The sequence below is a fragment of the Furipterus horrens genome, unplaced genomic scaffold (assembly GCF_987537825.1).
Source record: "Furipterus horrens unplaced genomic scaffold, mFurHor1.1.pri manual_scaffold_1, whole genome shotgun sequence".
NCBI lineage: Eukaryota > Metazoa > Chordata > Mammalia > Chiroptera > Furipteridae > Furipterus > Furipterus horrens.
The window spans coordinates 218,567,095-218,583,332 of record NW_028327171.1 but is presented as its reverse complement, the minus strand read 5'-3'; the positions used below and the strand labels follow the sequence as shown (position 1 = coordinate 218,583,332).

Sequence of the window (16,238 nt, the reverse complement as noted above, 5' to 3'; positions counted from 1 at the left end):
TCGGCCTGAGCGGCGCCGGCACTGGGCCTGGGGTCCCCGCCGCCCGCTCCTGGCGCAGAGCAGGTGCCTGCGAGGAGTGACGAACGTGGTCCAGCGGATAAAAGCGTCCCCGGAGTGCACAGGGTGCGCGCAGAGACACGGGGTGAAGGAGTCAGCACGTGTCTATGGGGATCGGGGAGGTGCTGGGCCCAGCGCTGGTCTCTCCCGGGGCGTCTTGGGAGAGGGCCTCTGCGCGACCTCCGCCCGCCCAGCCTGCCCATGGGACAGCTGACTGCTAGATGGGAGCAGCCTGGGCCCCGAACCGCACTCCTCCTTGTCCCCTGGGATTCAGATGGCTGGTCCACAAATAGTACCCTCTGACAAATGAGCAAGTTTAAAGGTGTACCTCCGTTCCTAAACTCTTCCCTCATCCCCAAATTTTTAAAAATGGAAACGTTTTGGTGCGTTCTTCATGGCTCCATGTAATGCTTGATGAGAAAACACCCGCACGCATACAAAGTACTACCCATCTGTTTATTGTTTTAAGTGGCTAAATTTTTTTAATAGGCTTTTTTATGATCAGTTTTGGGTTCAGAGAAAAATTGATAAGAAAATAGTTCCTGTATACCCCTTCCACACATAAAGTTGCCCCTATTATAAACATGTATTGATTTAGTACATTTATTACAATTTATGAAACTACATTGGAACATTATTTTTTAAAAAGATTTTTCAGAGAGAGGGAAAGGGAGGAAGAAGGAGGGAAACAGATGTGCGAGAAAAACGTTGCTTGGTTACCTCTTGCACATCTCCAACTGGGGACTGGGCCCATAACCCAGGCATGAGCCCTGAGTGGGAATTGAACCTGTGACTTCTTAGTTCATGGGCCAAGGCTCAGCCCACTAAGCCACACCAGCCGGGGCAATACACTGTAATGAACTGAAGTCTGTAGTTTATATTATGGTTCACTCTTGTACAATTATGTTAAGTATCCACCATTACAGTATCAAACAGAATCTAACAGTACCCTCTTCACTTGTTCATCCCTCATTCCCCCACAACCTCTGAGAAACATAGATCTTTCTACTGTCCCTATAGTTTTGCCTTTTCCAGAATGTCATATAGTTGGAATTATACCGTATGGAACCATTTCATATTAGCTTCTTTCACTTGGTAATATGCATTTAAATTTCCTCCGTGCCCTTTCCTGGCTTGATAGCTTCTTTCTTTTTCTTTTTTTCTAATGTATTGATTTTTAGAAAGAGAGAGGAAGGCAGAGAGAGAAAAACATTGGTTTGTTGTTCCACTTATTTATGCATCCATTGGTTGCTTCTTACACATGCCCTGACCAGGGATCGAACTCGCAACCATGGTATATTGGGGAAACACTAACCAACGAGGGCAGCTTTGTTCTTAATGGCCAAATACTACATTTCCCAGTTTATCCATTTACCTACTGAAGGACATATAGGTCGCTTCCAAGTTTTGTCAATTATGAATAAAGCTGCTGTAGTCATTAGTGTTCAGGTTTTTGTTCGGACTTATTTTTCTGTGATGCTGGAAAATACTGTAATATTACACTTAGTTTCATAAGAAACTGAAAACCACCTTTCAAAATGGCTGAACCACTTTGCATTCCCACTAGCCACGAGTGAGTTTCTGCTCCTCCGCATCCTCACCAGCATGTGTCAGTGTTCCGGACTGTCGTTCTAATAGGTGTGTGTAGGTATCTTTCATTTCCAACTCCCTAACAACACGATGACCACCAACCCTTTCACATGAATATTTGCCAGGTGTATTTCCTCTTCGATGAGGCGTCTGTTCAGACCTTTTGCCCACTTTTCAATGGGGCCATTTTTTTTTTTTCTTGGTCACACTATCCACCTTCCCACTATGTACATTTTTCACTTAATATGCCTCATGAGTTCTAGTCACATTTTGCTCACCTCTACATCATCCTGTTTACTAGATGCACTTCATTGTGTTGGTGTGCCACATTTTAACAAGCTCCTTACAGATGTATGATGTTACTATAAATAATGCCCTGGTGAACATTGATTGGTTCATACAGCTGTAGGTGTCTGTTTTTCCATTATCTGCTGTGCATAGGAAACTACCTCAAAACGTAGTGTTTTAAAAGCACCACTTTATTACAGCCCACAATGTTCATGAATCAAGCGTTCCAGCAGAGCTCAGCGGGTGATTCTTCTGCTCTCTGTGGTGCCATAGAGATTACTGGCATGGCTGGAAGGCCTCATTCAACTGGCGCCATGGGTCAGAGCACCCACATGTGGCCTCCCTAGGCCAGGGAGGGGTCCCAGGTAGCAGCTCCACTTTTGAAGAGCTCTGGGAGGCCCCAGTGGAAGTTACAAGACTCTTGGGACCTCATCTTGGTTGTCCCAAGACATCATCTCACGACTTCTATTGGTCAAGCAAGTCTTTGGGGCCAACCTAGATTTGAGGGGAGGGGAAATCAGACCCCACTTCTCAACAGGAGGGGTAGAAAGGGTTGTGGCCATTTTTAATCTCCCACATTGTCTTATTAGTTCTTTAGGATAAATGCTGAGAAATGGTATTGCTGCCCTGGCCGGGCAGCGCCAATTGTTTAGGGCATTGTCCCAGTACACCAAGTTGTGGGTTTGATCCCTGATCAGGGCACATACACGAATCAACCAATGAATGCATCAATAAATGGGACAACATACTGATGTTTCTCTATATCTCTAAAATCAAATAAAATTTAAGAAAACGAAAATATTATTGCTGGCTCAGAGTATTGTACATTCTAAGTACTGATACTTTTAAATGAACTGACACTCCACTGAATATGTTCCTACACTGTTGTTAACCCTTGCTTTCATCAGACTTTATCTGTGCTAACGTGGCAGAAAAATAACCAAAAGACACCTCAGTGTTTTCATTTGTATTTCTTTGATTTCAAGGGAGGCTAAACATATTTTTACACATTGACTATTTGTTCTACCATTTTCTTCTTAAGATTACCTATTTATTTTTAAAGAGACAGGAAGGGCGGAACAAAGAGAAGAGAAACATCATTTGGTTGCCCCTTGCACACCCCCAACGGCGGACCTGGCCTGCAACCCAGGCATGTGCCCTGAGAATCCTTAACTGGTGACCTCAATTTGCAGGACGATGCCCAACCCATGGAGCCACACCACTCAGAGCTGTTCTGTCATTTTCTGTAAGTCCTTTCCCCGTCATCCGTGGGGAAACTGGTCTTCATGCCTTTCATCTAAAAATATAATTTCTTATTATAGAGAATAAATCACATCATGCCCTTCACATATTATATTGAAAACAACTCCTCCCAGATAGTTTTTCACTCACATAAAACAGATGAATTCTCATATTGTTGTAGAAGCTGCCAAAATGAGATGACTCTGTTTTTCTTTTCATTGCTATATACTCTAGAGCAGGCACTACTGATATTTGGGGGCCATACTCTGCTTTGCGGGACTGTCCTGTGCCTTTCAGGCTGTTTAGCAGCACCTCTGGCCGCCACCCAGTAGAGGCTGTGAGAAACCCCACCAAAGTTGTGACAATCAAAATGTCCCCCAACTGAGAACCAGAGCTTTAGGGGAAGGCTAAGCTACTCTTACCAAGAAACCCAGCCAAATCCAGTGGCTTAGAAAAGAGAATTTTATTTCTTATGTAATAGTCCAGGACAGCCAGCCATGCCCATGGGGTCACGGGAACCCAGATACCTTTCCACATGGTACCTGCTCCCATAGGGTCTCACCATTGTCCTGATGGTCAACGCTGGGTTGCAAGGAGGGCAGTGTGGGGAAGAGGGTCAGTGTCCAGTCTGCTGTGTGAAGGCGCTCATGCCGCTTCTCACGCTACACTGGTGACAGCTTAGTCACCCAGCCATATCCAACTGCATGGGAGGCTGGGAAATGGCTTCTGGCAGGGCAGTGATGTGCCCAGCACCATCTCTTCTTCTGAAAGTAGGTGAGTGCCATGGCCTATCCCCCCAAAGTTCACAGGCTGAATCCTAACGCCCAACGTGATTGTATTTGGAGAGGAAATGAAGAGACATCAGAGAGATTTCTTTCTCTCTCCCCACACACCTGTACATGAGGACAGTCTGCGACCCAGAGGGAAAGCTCTGACCAACACCGACCTTCTAGGCTCCAGACTGTCTTGAGTTACATCAGCCCAGCCAAGGGAGTGATGGGCGGATGGCCGCCACGTCCAACAACCCTTGTGAGGTGGAAGGAACAGCACGAGGGCTTGAGTCCTTTCCTTCCTTAAGGGAAGATCTCACACACAGTAGTAGAGAGAACTACTGAACACCAGGTGCCACAGCCAGGTTCAGCGATGATCAACTCAGGGCCGATTTTGTCTCACCTGCCTGCAAGCACTCAGACCCAGCGTCCTGTCATGTCTTCCAGAGTGGGCAGCCTTGTGTCTGCTGGCCTATCAGGATGCAGTGGGAACAGACCCTGACTGTGCTGCATCAGGTCGGACAGGTGTGCAGGCTGCCAGGCACAAAGGAGACAGTCCGGGTGTGAGGGCTCATGCCCACAAGGGCCACAAGGTTGGGCCTGGCGGCCTGCAGACGCTGCAGTCACAGTGACCAGGAAGGGCCAAGAGAACTGCTAAGTTGCTGACGTCACTGAGCAGCAGCAGCCGTTCTCAGCTGCCCCACTTGGACTTTGTGTCCCGTGAGATCATTAACTACCCAGTAGGCTGGTATTGATGTATGCAGGTAAAGGCATCCCGATTTAAAAACAAAAAAACCCTAGCTAGTGTGGCACCAGTCTGTGAACCAGAGGGTGGCTGGTTTGACTCCTGGTCGGGACACAGGCCTGGGTTGCAGACCGGGTCTGTGGTTGACAACCAACCTATCACTGTTTCGCTCACACATTGCTATCTCTCTCCCTCCTTTGCCCTCTCTCTAAAAATAAATAAAAACCTTTTTTTTTTAAAGAGGCATGACATGTTGGAAGAGATGGAAGCAAAGTTGCTTGTTGTAGCTTAGTAACCGTTGCGCTAGTTTAGCAATTTCTGCAAAGGGGCACCCAACCCCCACCCACATGCAAGGCCCCAGCGGACAGGTCCCCTCCGTTTTCATGAGTGACCAGAAAGGCTGTGCATTCAATGTCCCTGTCTGCCCCGTGAGCTGGTCCAACAGATGTGGTACAGGGTGTTGTGGTTCTCTTCTGATCTCAACTAATCCCGTCAATCCCTTTGAAGGCAAGGAGATGGGCGTTTTAGAAGACAGCGACCAGATAAGGGGTCACTGCTCACCCAGAATACATGTGACTCGATTCACAACGGTTTCTTTCCTGCTGGTGCTACTGTGGCCGTGGCTGTATGTCTTTGTCCTAGAACCCAGGTGCAGAAGCAGCCCTAACTGTGCACCTGCTGCTCCCAGGCTGGGGTCGGGAGGGACGAGCCGACCACACAAACGCGGTTACAGCTTCTGGCTGAACCAGTGCGTGGTCACTTCACAGCAGCGTTTGGAAGCTCCGTGGCCAAGGTCAACATCGAGGAAAGGAAGCCAATCATTGGAAACAACAGAACCTATCACCTTCCGAAACTCGGGACCAATCCAGGGAGGGAGTCAATCAGGAAAACATCGTGTCTTGGGTGACACTCGTCAGGAACTTGCACAACCAGTGCGGGAACCGGAGAAGAAGTCGGAAACGCTCCGAGGGCCTGGGCGCACGCAGAGCGGCGGGCAGTCTCGGGCTGGCGGGAAGCCTCTGCCGCCCTCAACCCAAGGCCCTCTCGCCCTGCGGCGGGGAGGCAGGAGGTTCCAACAGCTCACTACGGACCCGCCCGGAATCTCACGTCCACCTCCCCCAGATCAGTAGCCGCCGAAGTCTGTACCTGCGCCTCTCACCGGCGACCTAACCCAGAGCGACACAGAAACTCTGGGAAGCGTAGCGCCTGGCTTGTTCGGGTCTGCTTGTGCCCCCGCAACGGGATGGGATTATCGGGGACGGGCCTGCGGGGGGCTGGGTTCAGGTCGGAAAGCAGGGCTCTCCCGTGGGAACGGCGCCCGTGCTGGGAGAGGAAGTCAGCCCCCCAAGTGCGCCGTGCCACCTGGAAGACGCCCCCGCAGCCTGGTGTCCCCGAGACGAGAAGAGCGGGCACTACTGAGCGCTCTCTAGGGGCCGGGCTCATCCCAGACTGGACGTTTCGCCTCCCCACGACAGTGACCGCCCCCCCCCCCCCGGTCGGTGCCCACATGACAGAGTGGGACACAGACGAAACGACCCCTTCCCTCCTCTCTCCCTGCGGACCTGCACAGCCGTCCTTACAAACGGGAGTCTCGGAACTTTGCAGGCCCGAGCGTTAGGACCGACGGTGACCACGCGTGTTTCGCCAGGGCGGCCGCGTGGCCCCGTGCAGACAGCCCCTGCTCGCGCTGCAGGACGCCGTCGGAGCCGCCGCGGCCCGGCGCGCGCTACAACTACGCGGCCTGCTCGGGAGCTCCGCCGGCGGTCCGCGCCGCCCTTCCAGGGCAACTGGACGCGGACTCGCCGCTAGAATCTCCGGCCCCGGCCTGCAACCCGCGCACCGCCACAGCCGCTCGCCCTCCGCGTGCGAACCAGGACCCAGGCCGGCGCGCGGGTCTGAGCGCCCGACTTCCGGTCCGGGAGGCGGGGATTCCGCCGGAAGAGGCGGTCAGCTCCAGCCAATGCGACCAACGCCTGGAAACGGCCGCCAATCCCAGCGCGCGCCGCAGACGCCCGCCCATTTCAGCCAGTCCCCGCGCGCGCGCGCGCGCCGCCGGCGGCCGCTAATAGGATCTCCGGGCTGCGGCCCCAAGCCTGGCGCCGCGGGGTCGTGGCGGGCTGCGGGCGGCGCGCGATGGCGGGCCGGCGCGGGGCGCTTATCGTGCTGGAAGGCGTGGACCGCGCCGGGAAGACCACGCAGAGCCGCAAGCTCGTGGCCGCGTTGTGCGCCGCCGGCCACCGGGCCGAGCTGCTGCGCTTCCCGGGTGGGTGGGGCGCGCGGGAGGACCTGGCTGGCGGGAAAGTTCGGGCGACGGGGCCCGGGGGAAGCGCGGGAACCCGGGCCGGGGACCGAAGGCGTCTGCCAGGCTCGTCCCGTCCCGCTCGCCGAGCCGGCAGCGTCTGTGGCTGAGGACGGGTCGGGGGGTCGCCTCGTCGGAAGCGGTCTGGGAACGGGGACATCGAGGCTTGCCGGCCTCCTCGGGCCTTCTCGGCCCGGGCGGAGGGGCTTTGGCGGAGGCCCGCGGCCGCCGTCTGGTGTCTGGTCCGTTGCGCCTGTGGTCGCTGTGCCCCGCCGCCAAGCCTCTGCGTCTGTGCCGTCGGGCGCGGGGCGGGAGTGGGGCCGGAGCTGCGGCGGGGCGCCGCGCCTTCGCAGCCTGTCGTCCGTCCCGAGTTCGCCGGCCCCGCTTTGCAGCCCGTGCCTCAGGGTTCGCTTTCGTTTGCCGTTTGCCCCGTGAGGGCTTTTGGGGCGCGCTTTTAGTTTCCCAAGTACAGTATCGGCCTCAGAGTGCTTGCGAACGCCGCTGTTGGGTGATCGAGAGACGGCTTAGTGCGGAGACGCTGTGCCGAGGCCGGCTGGTCTGCAGGCGCTAGTGAGACGCAGCCCCCGCGGCAGCCGCGGCCCTTCCCCGAGGCGTGGCCCCCCGCGCCCGTGCCCCTGTCCGCCTCCGGGGAGCTCCGGGGCTTCAGGGGAAGGTGGGAGCCTGTTAGAGACGCGGAGAGACGTGAGCTGGGCTGGCGTCCCGGACCAGAGGTTCAGCGCAAACTACTCTAATTTAGATGGAAAGCCTCACTCACTTGTGTGTGTTTCTCTTTCTTTTTAGAAAGATCAACTGAAATTGGCAAACTCCTGAATTCCTACTTGGAGAAGAGGAGCGAGGTGGAGGACCACTCAGTGCACCTGCTTTTCTCCGCGAACCGCTGGGAGCACGTGTAAACCCTCGTCCCTCCCCAGGGCTTCGCTCCTTCTCGGCCTTCGCGAGGGGGTGGGCGCAGCTCTCCTCAGTGGTGGTGACAGCGCGGCCTGCGGCGGCGCCTTTGCCAGATTCTCCTTCTCTCCAGTCCCGGGACCTGAGGGCCCTGATGACGCTGTCTCTCCTGCGGGCTAGTTCTCTTTAGATGCTTTAGCTACACAGAGAAGCTGATCAGAAGGAACTCTGGCCCTTGCTCCTGGCCGCACAGCTTCCTTGTTTGTGTCTTCAGGTAGCTGAAGTTGGTACTTCACCCTGTCCGCGCCTTTCTGTTCCGCATCATCTTCGTAGAGTCCTCTCAACACTGAACTCTGCTGAATGGTGTGGTGTGTGTTTCCAGAGGCTCTTGTTTCCACTTACTCGGACGTGGAAGGCACGTCATGGGAGTTGTTCTGAGTGAGCAGGGTCCTACGGTAGAAGGCTTCTTGCAGCTGCCTCCTAATTGCCTCGCAGACTGCTGTCCAGGGGAGGCCGCCCTTCCGCCCTCTTCCCCAGCGCTGGGGCCTGCTCGCCGGAAGGGCGTTCGCAGCAGATGCTGGTGGACAGTCGGGGGTTTTGCGGCATCCCTCTACGGGCAAGCCTGCTCTTCTCTCCTATGCTGAGCTTGCTGTCTTGCTTGGAAAGGCCTTCCCCAATCTAAGACTGAGACCATTTTTATAATTTCACATCTGCAGTTTATAGGCATAATTGTTCGGATTTTGCTTTTCGTGGCTCTGTAAAAAAGCAGTATAGCCCTGAGGTTGAGTGCTGGCCTGTGAACCGAAAGGTGCCTGATGCAAGTCCCAGTCAGGGCACATGCCTATGTTTCAGGCCAGGTCCCTGGTTGGGGGGAGTGCGAGAAGCAGCCAATTGATGTTTCTTTCCCTTCCTCTTTCTCTAAAAATAAATAAAATATTTAAGAATATATATATAAACCCAATTCAAAAATGAGAATTAATGGTAACTACTTCCTAAACAGTGGCCCTGTCCCGGGTGCGAAAGATGGTGGGTTTCTCTCCCTGTTCTGCCACGGTGCCCACAACTCCCCCTACTGTCAGGTTAGTGTTCCTGAAACTTGAAAGTCCTTGGTCAGATGCCCGAATTCACAAGGGGCACCGCTGCCCACCATCTGTGTGACCTTGGTCTTGTGCAGCCCTCAACCACAGCTCTGTCATAGGCACACTGGTGCCCCTCGTCGGTCTGGTGTGGGGTCACGTGCAGTTGGCCAGGTAGGCTGGGAGCAGGTGCTCGTGAGCCTCGGCTGTGTGGAATTCGCCCTGGCACGTGATGCACTTTCTGAGGACACTGGTTCTTTCCTCCAGCCATTTAATCTTTACCCTGAGCTTTGCTGCATCGGAACTGGGCTGGCGGTGGTCCCTGCAGATCTCTCACTCAGGTGGGGGCAGCACCTTCCAGATCCGCGCCCCCTTTTACCAAAACCTGCCCACCCTCTATGGCCCTAACCACCTCTGCGCAGGAACTCGTTCCTAGAAATACGTGATTTCTCTCATTCTACCTATTTTTAAACTCCTTATTTTGAAATAATTTCAGTCAATTGGAAAAGTTGCAAGAATAGTGCCAACAATTCCCATATTCTGTTCACCAGCCTTCACCTGCAATTAACTTTTGCCACATTTATCATTCTCTTACTCAAGAAATTTCAGGGCATTAATTGTAAAGATGTTCCCTTACAAGCAGACTTTGCTTTGCAGTGCTGGCAGGGAGTCCACAGAAGCGAAGGGACTTTACATCCCGAGGGCATATTGGGCAGGAGGGAGGAGAGGCGTCTGGCCGCCACGGGCAGGTCCCCTGGGTCATCTGTGAGGGGGGCCGGCGGGCCCTTCGACCGTCTCTCTGGCTGTACTCGGGAAATGCTACAAAACTGTAAATCCCCTTCCTCAGCAAACTGACCCTCTGCGGAGGGAACCATCGCGAGGGCAAATGGTAACTTTCTGACTCTGTTCTTCACATGTGTGCGCGTCGGCTTTCTGTGTAAGGAAGGGCTTCCCCAGCTTCCTGTCCATTGTCGTCGGTGTGGACACACATTCTTTTTCGCTCACTGGGCCACACGCTGCTTCTGTCACCTGCTGTTGAGGTGCTTCACGTGTGGCTGGTAGAAGCCTCTCCAAACTGGCTTGTGTCCACAGCCCTCATTTCTTAAGAACTTATTTTTGGTGTAACAAGGTGTTCAGCCTTCTTGTGTTTTCTCCCTCAGCCCAGGAACCAGCAGTGGAGAACGGTGTTTAGAAACTACGTGGGTCCCTTGGGCTTGTGTGGACAGACCTACACACATGCATCTCTTGCATCTGTACCTGTGTGGCTACTTTTCACAGTTTCAGTTACCCAGGGTCAACCGTGGTCTGAAAATATTAAATGAAAAATTGCAGAAATAATTCAGAATTTTAAAATTGTGCACTGTTCTGAGTAACAGGATGAAATCCTAAACTGTCCTCTGTCCCTCCTGGGACGTGACTCGCCCTTGGCCCAGCGTCTCCAGGGCACAGATGCCGTCTGCCTGCGAGTCACTCAGGGGCTGTCTCAGCCATCAGACCTGCTGCCGGGTGTCGCGCTTCCTGCGTCCATGTCGCCCTTACCCTGCCTCACAGAGGCCCCAGGGCTCACGAGGGTGATGCCGGCGAATCGGATATGCCAGAGAGAAGCCGGAAAGGGCTTCCTTTAAGGGAAAAGGGAAAGCTCTCCACTCAAGGAAAGGGAATGGTACATGCTGAGGTAAACCTGCGGTAGGAGCAAGGCTGTCCGTGAAATTGCCTGTTATAAATTAAACGTCATTAAGTTAAAAGTATAGGGAAAAAACCCAGCATCTATGGGGGTTGGTACTGTCTGCAATTTCAGGAATCCACTGCGGGTCCTGGGACGTGTCCCCTGTACCTAAGAGGAACAGCTCAGGGGTTTGCACTGACACCTGCCATCCCAGCCCAGCACCCCAAGCTCCTGGCCCCAGTGTCTCGCCTGCAGCCCACAGCTCAGCCTGCGTGGTGGTCGGGGCTGGTGCGCAGCTCTGTCCTTGGCTGGAGGGCACGGCGTACTGTGTTCATGTGGGACAGCAACTGTAGGTTTCTTCCATCCTTTAGTTTGAATACGCAAAACAAATGGTTCTGAAAGGAAACCATATAAAATAGGTCACTGTCCTGCCTGTTCCTTCTTTCTAACACCTGTTCTATCCCGTGGGGAACAGTGTCGCCTCCTGATTTATTTTTACCAAAAAAAAAAGGGCAGATACATACATGTCCCGATTCACTCTTCTTAGGGAAAAGGTCGCTGGCCACATGTGGTTCTTTGTACTTGCTTTATTAGTGACCTGTCAGGAGACTGCCTGACTTCTCTTTACGGACGTCTGTCTCATTCTTTATACAATTGCATCACCTCTGGTGCGCAGGTGCCAAGTGTCCTGTTCGTGGATTAGGTCTTTTTTTTTTTTTTAGATTTTATTTCTTTTTTAGAGAGAGGGGAAGGGAGGGAGAGAAACATCAATGTGCAAGAGATACATTGATCGCTTGCCTCTTGCACACCCCCAGCTGGGGACCTGGCCTGCAGCCCAGGCACGTGCGCTGACTGGGAATCAAACCAGTGACCTTTTGGTTCGCAGGCCGGTGCTCAGTGCACTGAGCCGCACCAGCTGGGGCAGGTCATGTTTTAATGGTTTGATCACACATGAGCTGGGACGAGAACTGCACTGTGCGGTTGCAGGTGGGGCTCCCCTCCTGTACTCGTCTGTGAGCTTCTCCAGGTCGCAGGTGTCAGACGTCCTTTTGATTCCCGAGTGTGGTGTCAGCCCCTGTCTCTGTACATCTTTCTAAGCTGCTGTCACCGGGTGAGAAGGTCTGGCATCCCCTCACCCCTGGCTGTGTCCACCCCTCCACTCTCCTCCCTGGGCCTTCTTGCGAGCGCGATACATCTGTCAGCGACACTGGAGCTTCATTAGGGGACTTGTTTTTTACATTTGGCTTTGCTGGCATCTTCTAAGAGAAGATCCAGAGTTTTTTAAATAAGAATAAACTCACAAGTTACTGGCCCATAATCTCTGGTGACTGGACCGAGTCCTCGCGGGCTGTGGAGCCAGGGCTGTGGCTCAGAAGTGTTTTCTGTTTTTTAGGCCATTAATTAAGGAGAAGCTGCGTCAGGGCGTCACCCTTGTTGTGGACAGATACGCGTTTTCCGGTGTCGCCTTCACCAGCGCCAAAGAGGTGAGTGCTGCCCGGCCCTGCAGGACGTTGCTGGGCATGACTGTGGGGTTTGGCCAGAGCATGCGGGCCGTGAGGCCCAGCACGGGCCCTGTGGTCCCCCACTCGTTCCTGGGCCTCGGAAGGGTGAACATCTGTGCAGCTGCAGCTCGCGTTCCCGTCACATCGCCAGAGGCGGCGCGTCCCAGGCTTCCGCTCCCGGACCTTCCGGTGCAGCGGCAGCAGCTGCGCTGCCCCGTCCTCCTGCTTTCCATTCAGACGGTGTCATGTTCCCGCAGAGAAGAAGGGAAGCCACCCAGCACTGGCCCAGCAGACACATCCTTTCCTTCCCGAGTGTTTTGGTGTGCATCCCCAGAGTAACTTAAAAACTTAACTTCACCCCAGAGGAGCTCCGGTGGTCGTCCCGCGAGGCCCCGTGCAGTCGGTGCTCACGGCCCTTTGTCCCTCGAGGCTGGGGTTGCGCCGCAGTCCCGTGGCAGCCCGTCCTCGAAACGTCCCTCCCGCCTCTTCCCAAAGACAGGTCCTGCATCTGCTTCCTGTCACAGGCCCCTTAGGGAGCATGGTGTCCTCCCGTGTGGACAGCCTGTGATAGTGAAGTCACAGGGGCCGCAAAGTGACAGCCCTGTAATTCTGCCAGCCCTTGCCAGCTGACTGGGATGCTCCTTTCGTGGACAGTTTCCTGTGAAGCACAGGCTGCTCCAATTCTTTTTACCTTAAAAAAGTTTTTTATTATTTTTAGAGAGAGAGGAAGGGAGAGAGATGGGGGGGCATCCACGTCAGAGAGACGCATCGGTCGGTTGCCAGCCTGCAGCCCAGGCCTGTGCTGACCAGAAGTGGAAGCGCCAGCCGTTCGCTCCGTGGGGTGGCGCCCAACCACTGCACCGTGCTGTTGGGTCCCTCACGGCCCTCTGGTGGGCTGCTGCGTACGGGCACGGCACAGGCTGCCCCAGGGTTCTAGCCTAAGGCTTCTGGGCCTGCGGCTGTGAGTCACGGCCTTTTCCTCCGGTGGTGGGACGCTTCAGAGCTGGTGGTAGGAGCAAGGGGACGTGTGCGTGGCAGGTGTCCAGGAGCGCCGCTCTCCCTGCCCGTCTTTGGAAGGGGGACGGCACCCTGGCAGGGGGGAGGACACGACTGAAGGCCTTGTGCCCACTCCTGCCCCCCCGCCCCCGGGGGGCCCCACTCTGGGGCTGGTGGGCCTCAAGGGTCAGTACCACGCGGCCTCGCTGTCTGCCTGGCAGAGGGTGCGGGGCGGCCTGCGCCCGACCGTCTCAGCATGGGCTGCGGGGGTGTGCCGGGGTCACAGCGCTTTCTGTCCACTTCGGCGGGAGCCAGGGGTCGGCCAGAGGGAGGCAGCCTGGGGGCAGCAAAACGCTCGCAACCCTCATCGCTTGGTGTCTCAAAAAATGGTAGCTTATTTTTCCCCTTTTTTAGGCATTTAAAACACACTGTTGATGTACTTATTTACTTTTTAGAGGGAAAAGGAGGGAGAGAGACATCGATGCATGATAGGTACGTCGATAGGTTGCCTTTCACACGCCTTCCTCAAACCGGCCACCTTTCGGTTCGCAGGCCGGCGCTCAGTCCACTGAGCCACACCAGCCGGGGCTCCTTTTCTTGAGAATTTTAAAACCACACGTTAGACGCCACTCGGCTTCTTTCTCTGACTGTTGGCTCCTTTGTTGCAGAATTTCTCCCTGCACTGGTGCAAGCAGCCGGACGTGGGGCTCCCCAAACCGGACCTGGTCGTGTTCCTTCAGCTGCAGCTGGCAGGGGCTGTGGAGCGGGGCGGGTTCGGCCGCGAGCGCTACGAGAACAGGGCCTTCCAGGAGCAGGTGCTGCACCGCTTCCACCAGCTCATGGGAGACACGACCCTGAACTGGAAGGTGAGAGTTCCCACGGAGCCAGAGCTGCATGTGGGAGCGCAGGGCGCCTGGTGCCCAGTGCCAGCAAATCCTAATCCTCGGTGGCTTTTCATGGCATGCAGGTTGGGTGCCATGTGGTTGGGTCGGGACAGTTTGACAAGAGACCAGCCCCACAGCAGCCGTCCCCTGTGGTGGGCCCTGTCTGGAGTTGGCCACCCGTGGGTGCCTGTCTTCTGCTGGGCACTAGCCAAGTGCCCTTGTCGTCCAGAACATGACGTCCCCAAGTCACTGCCCTCTGCCCCTCCACACTTGCTGGAAGAGCGACACTTGAGCCCGTGGTCTGTTGCTTATGGCCTCACGTCAGAGGTCAGGGCTGCCTCCCTCCCGACCCTCGTCCTGCAGTTCTAGCCCAGGGCATCCCTGCATCGCATGGCAGGGGCGCCCGGGTCCACAGGAGCTCCTGGACACGAGACTGCTCCTTACTCTGCCGGTCTGGGCTGGGGGCTCGAGCCCCGACGCCCCCCTGCGGCCCCTCCCCCATCTCAGTGCTCGTCAGCCCGTACCCTGGCCTCAGTCCCAGGCGTCAGCCCCCCTCCTCCCTCCCTGCAGACGCGCCCCGGTCCTGCCAGCGAGGCCAGAGCGGATCCCAGTGCTGCCGTCTGGCACCTGAGCACCCGGGTCAGGCCGTGCTGCGGGCGCCACCCCAGGCTTGAGAAAGCGCGTTTCTCTTCCGTTGACCAGGTCCACTGCCTGTCACATGTGTGCGTGCCGCTCTGCAGAGGGTTAGGCTGTTGTCCCTCTCGCCTGGCGCGTGTGCTTCCCCACTTGCCTGCTCCGAGCCGAGCTGCATGTTCCGTCTGGGGTGGGCAGAGCCCTCCCTCCCCAAGAGGCAGCGCAGCAGTGAGTGTCCCTCACCAAACCCGGAGTCAGGGCCACCAGGCTTCAGTGACTCTCCCTCAGTGCACGTTCCCACACCTGCAAGGAACAAGCCAAGAAAGCTGACAAGTATCCACAGGAGCTTGGGCCCAGACCTAGATTGGTGGCGGGCAGGGGACTCCTGGTGGAGTCCAGGGCCTGGTGGACTGGCTCCCTCCGTACCCCAGGCCCTCGGGCTTCCCGCGTTGGGGCGCGGCACTCAGTGTGGTGGCCGGGGAGGAGCAGGAGTGTGGCTGGGGCAGGCGTGGCCCGCTCCGCCTCCCCAGCCAGACCCGTCTCACCGCCCATGGTGTGGGCACTGCAGGGACCTGGGGTTGCAGGGAGGGGAGGGGTCGGGAGCAGGGTGGGCTGTTGCTCCTGGGCTGCCGCAGGCACGGGGACGGCTCCGTGGCCGGGGCTGCTGGTCAGAGGGTGTGCGGTGAAGGGTCCCGAGGGGCCTGCCCTGTGTCCTCGCTGAGCCGGCCCCGACCGACGTCCCCACACGCACTGAGCGCGGTGAGGAGCACTAACCACCCCCTTTTCCTTCTGACACCTCCATGGGGACAGACAGTGGACGCTTCTAGAAGCATCGAAGACGTCCATAAGGAGATCCGCTCGCTGTCTGAGGACACCATCCAGGCCACTGTGCAGAGGCCGCTGGAGCAGCTGTGGACGTAGACGAGGAGGGACTGTCCCCGCCCCGTGTCCTGAGGCGGGAGCTGTGTGGACCGGGTGTTCGCGCCGCACAGCGCGGGGGGCTGCGCACGAGCCAGTGACAAGCAGAGCAGCCAGTCAGCCTGTGGTCCCCGGGGCCCCCTGCCCGCCTGCGCCCTGGGCACGCTGATAAGTGACTGCACTGCTGACTGAACTCAGCAGTAACCACATCCAAGAGGTTTCAGGGTCGTGGAAGTGGTGATCAGTTTGAAATAGAATTTCTTAGAGGCACAAATAAAAATTAACGGGGAAGTGTATTGTGGAAGGCCTCTGGGCCCCTTCCCTGTCTGGGCTCCTGCTGGGTCTCTGATGGGTCAGCTTGCCCTGGGCCCCGAGTGCCTCGTGCGCTGGCCTCGGGCCCTGGCCAGGTCGGCCATGTCCAAAGGGGGTGACATCTTCTCTCATCTGAAAGTGACTGTCCTTTACATTGCGGCCTTGAACGCCAGGAGTGCGCGGTTGCTCAGTCTCCCCCTCAGTGCCTCAGCAGTGGGCCTGGTGGCGGCAGAAACAGGCCGACTCCCGTGTCACAGCCAATGACACTTTCTTTGAAAAACCCAGCAAATGTCCCAGCCAGGGCTACTACGGTAGGCGTGGCTGAGGGGCTGTGTGCCCCTGAGCACCATAGAG

At 56.0% G+C, this 16,238-nt stretch overlaps 1 protein-coding gene across 1 annotated transcript; it reads left to right on the top strand.

Annotated features, from left to right (window-relative positions):
* The first annotated feature begins 6,748 nt into the window (after nucleotides 1-6,748).
* DTYMK (deoxythymidylate kinase) lies at nucleotides 6,749-15,716 on the top strand. Its single transcript, XM_090285589.1, has 5 exons — nucleotides 6,749-6,955; nucleotides 7,793-7,901; nucleotides 12,033-12,123; nucleotides 13,806-14,003; nucleotides 15,465-15,716. Exons 1-5 carry the CDS (start codon nucleotides 6,826-6,828, stop codon nucleotides 15,573-15,575), a joined length of 639 nt encoding a protein of 212 aa, XP_090141715.1. The 5' UTR covers nucleotides 6,749-6,825; the 3' UTR covers nucleotides 15,576-15,716.
* Nucleotides 15,717-16,238: the final 522 nt, after the last annotated feature.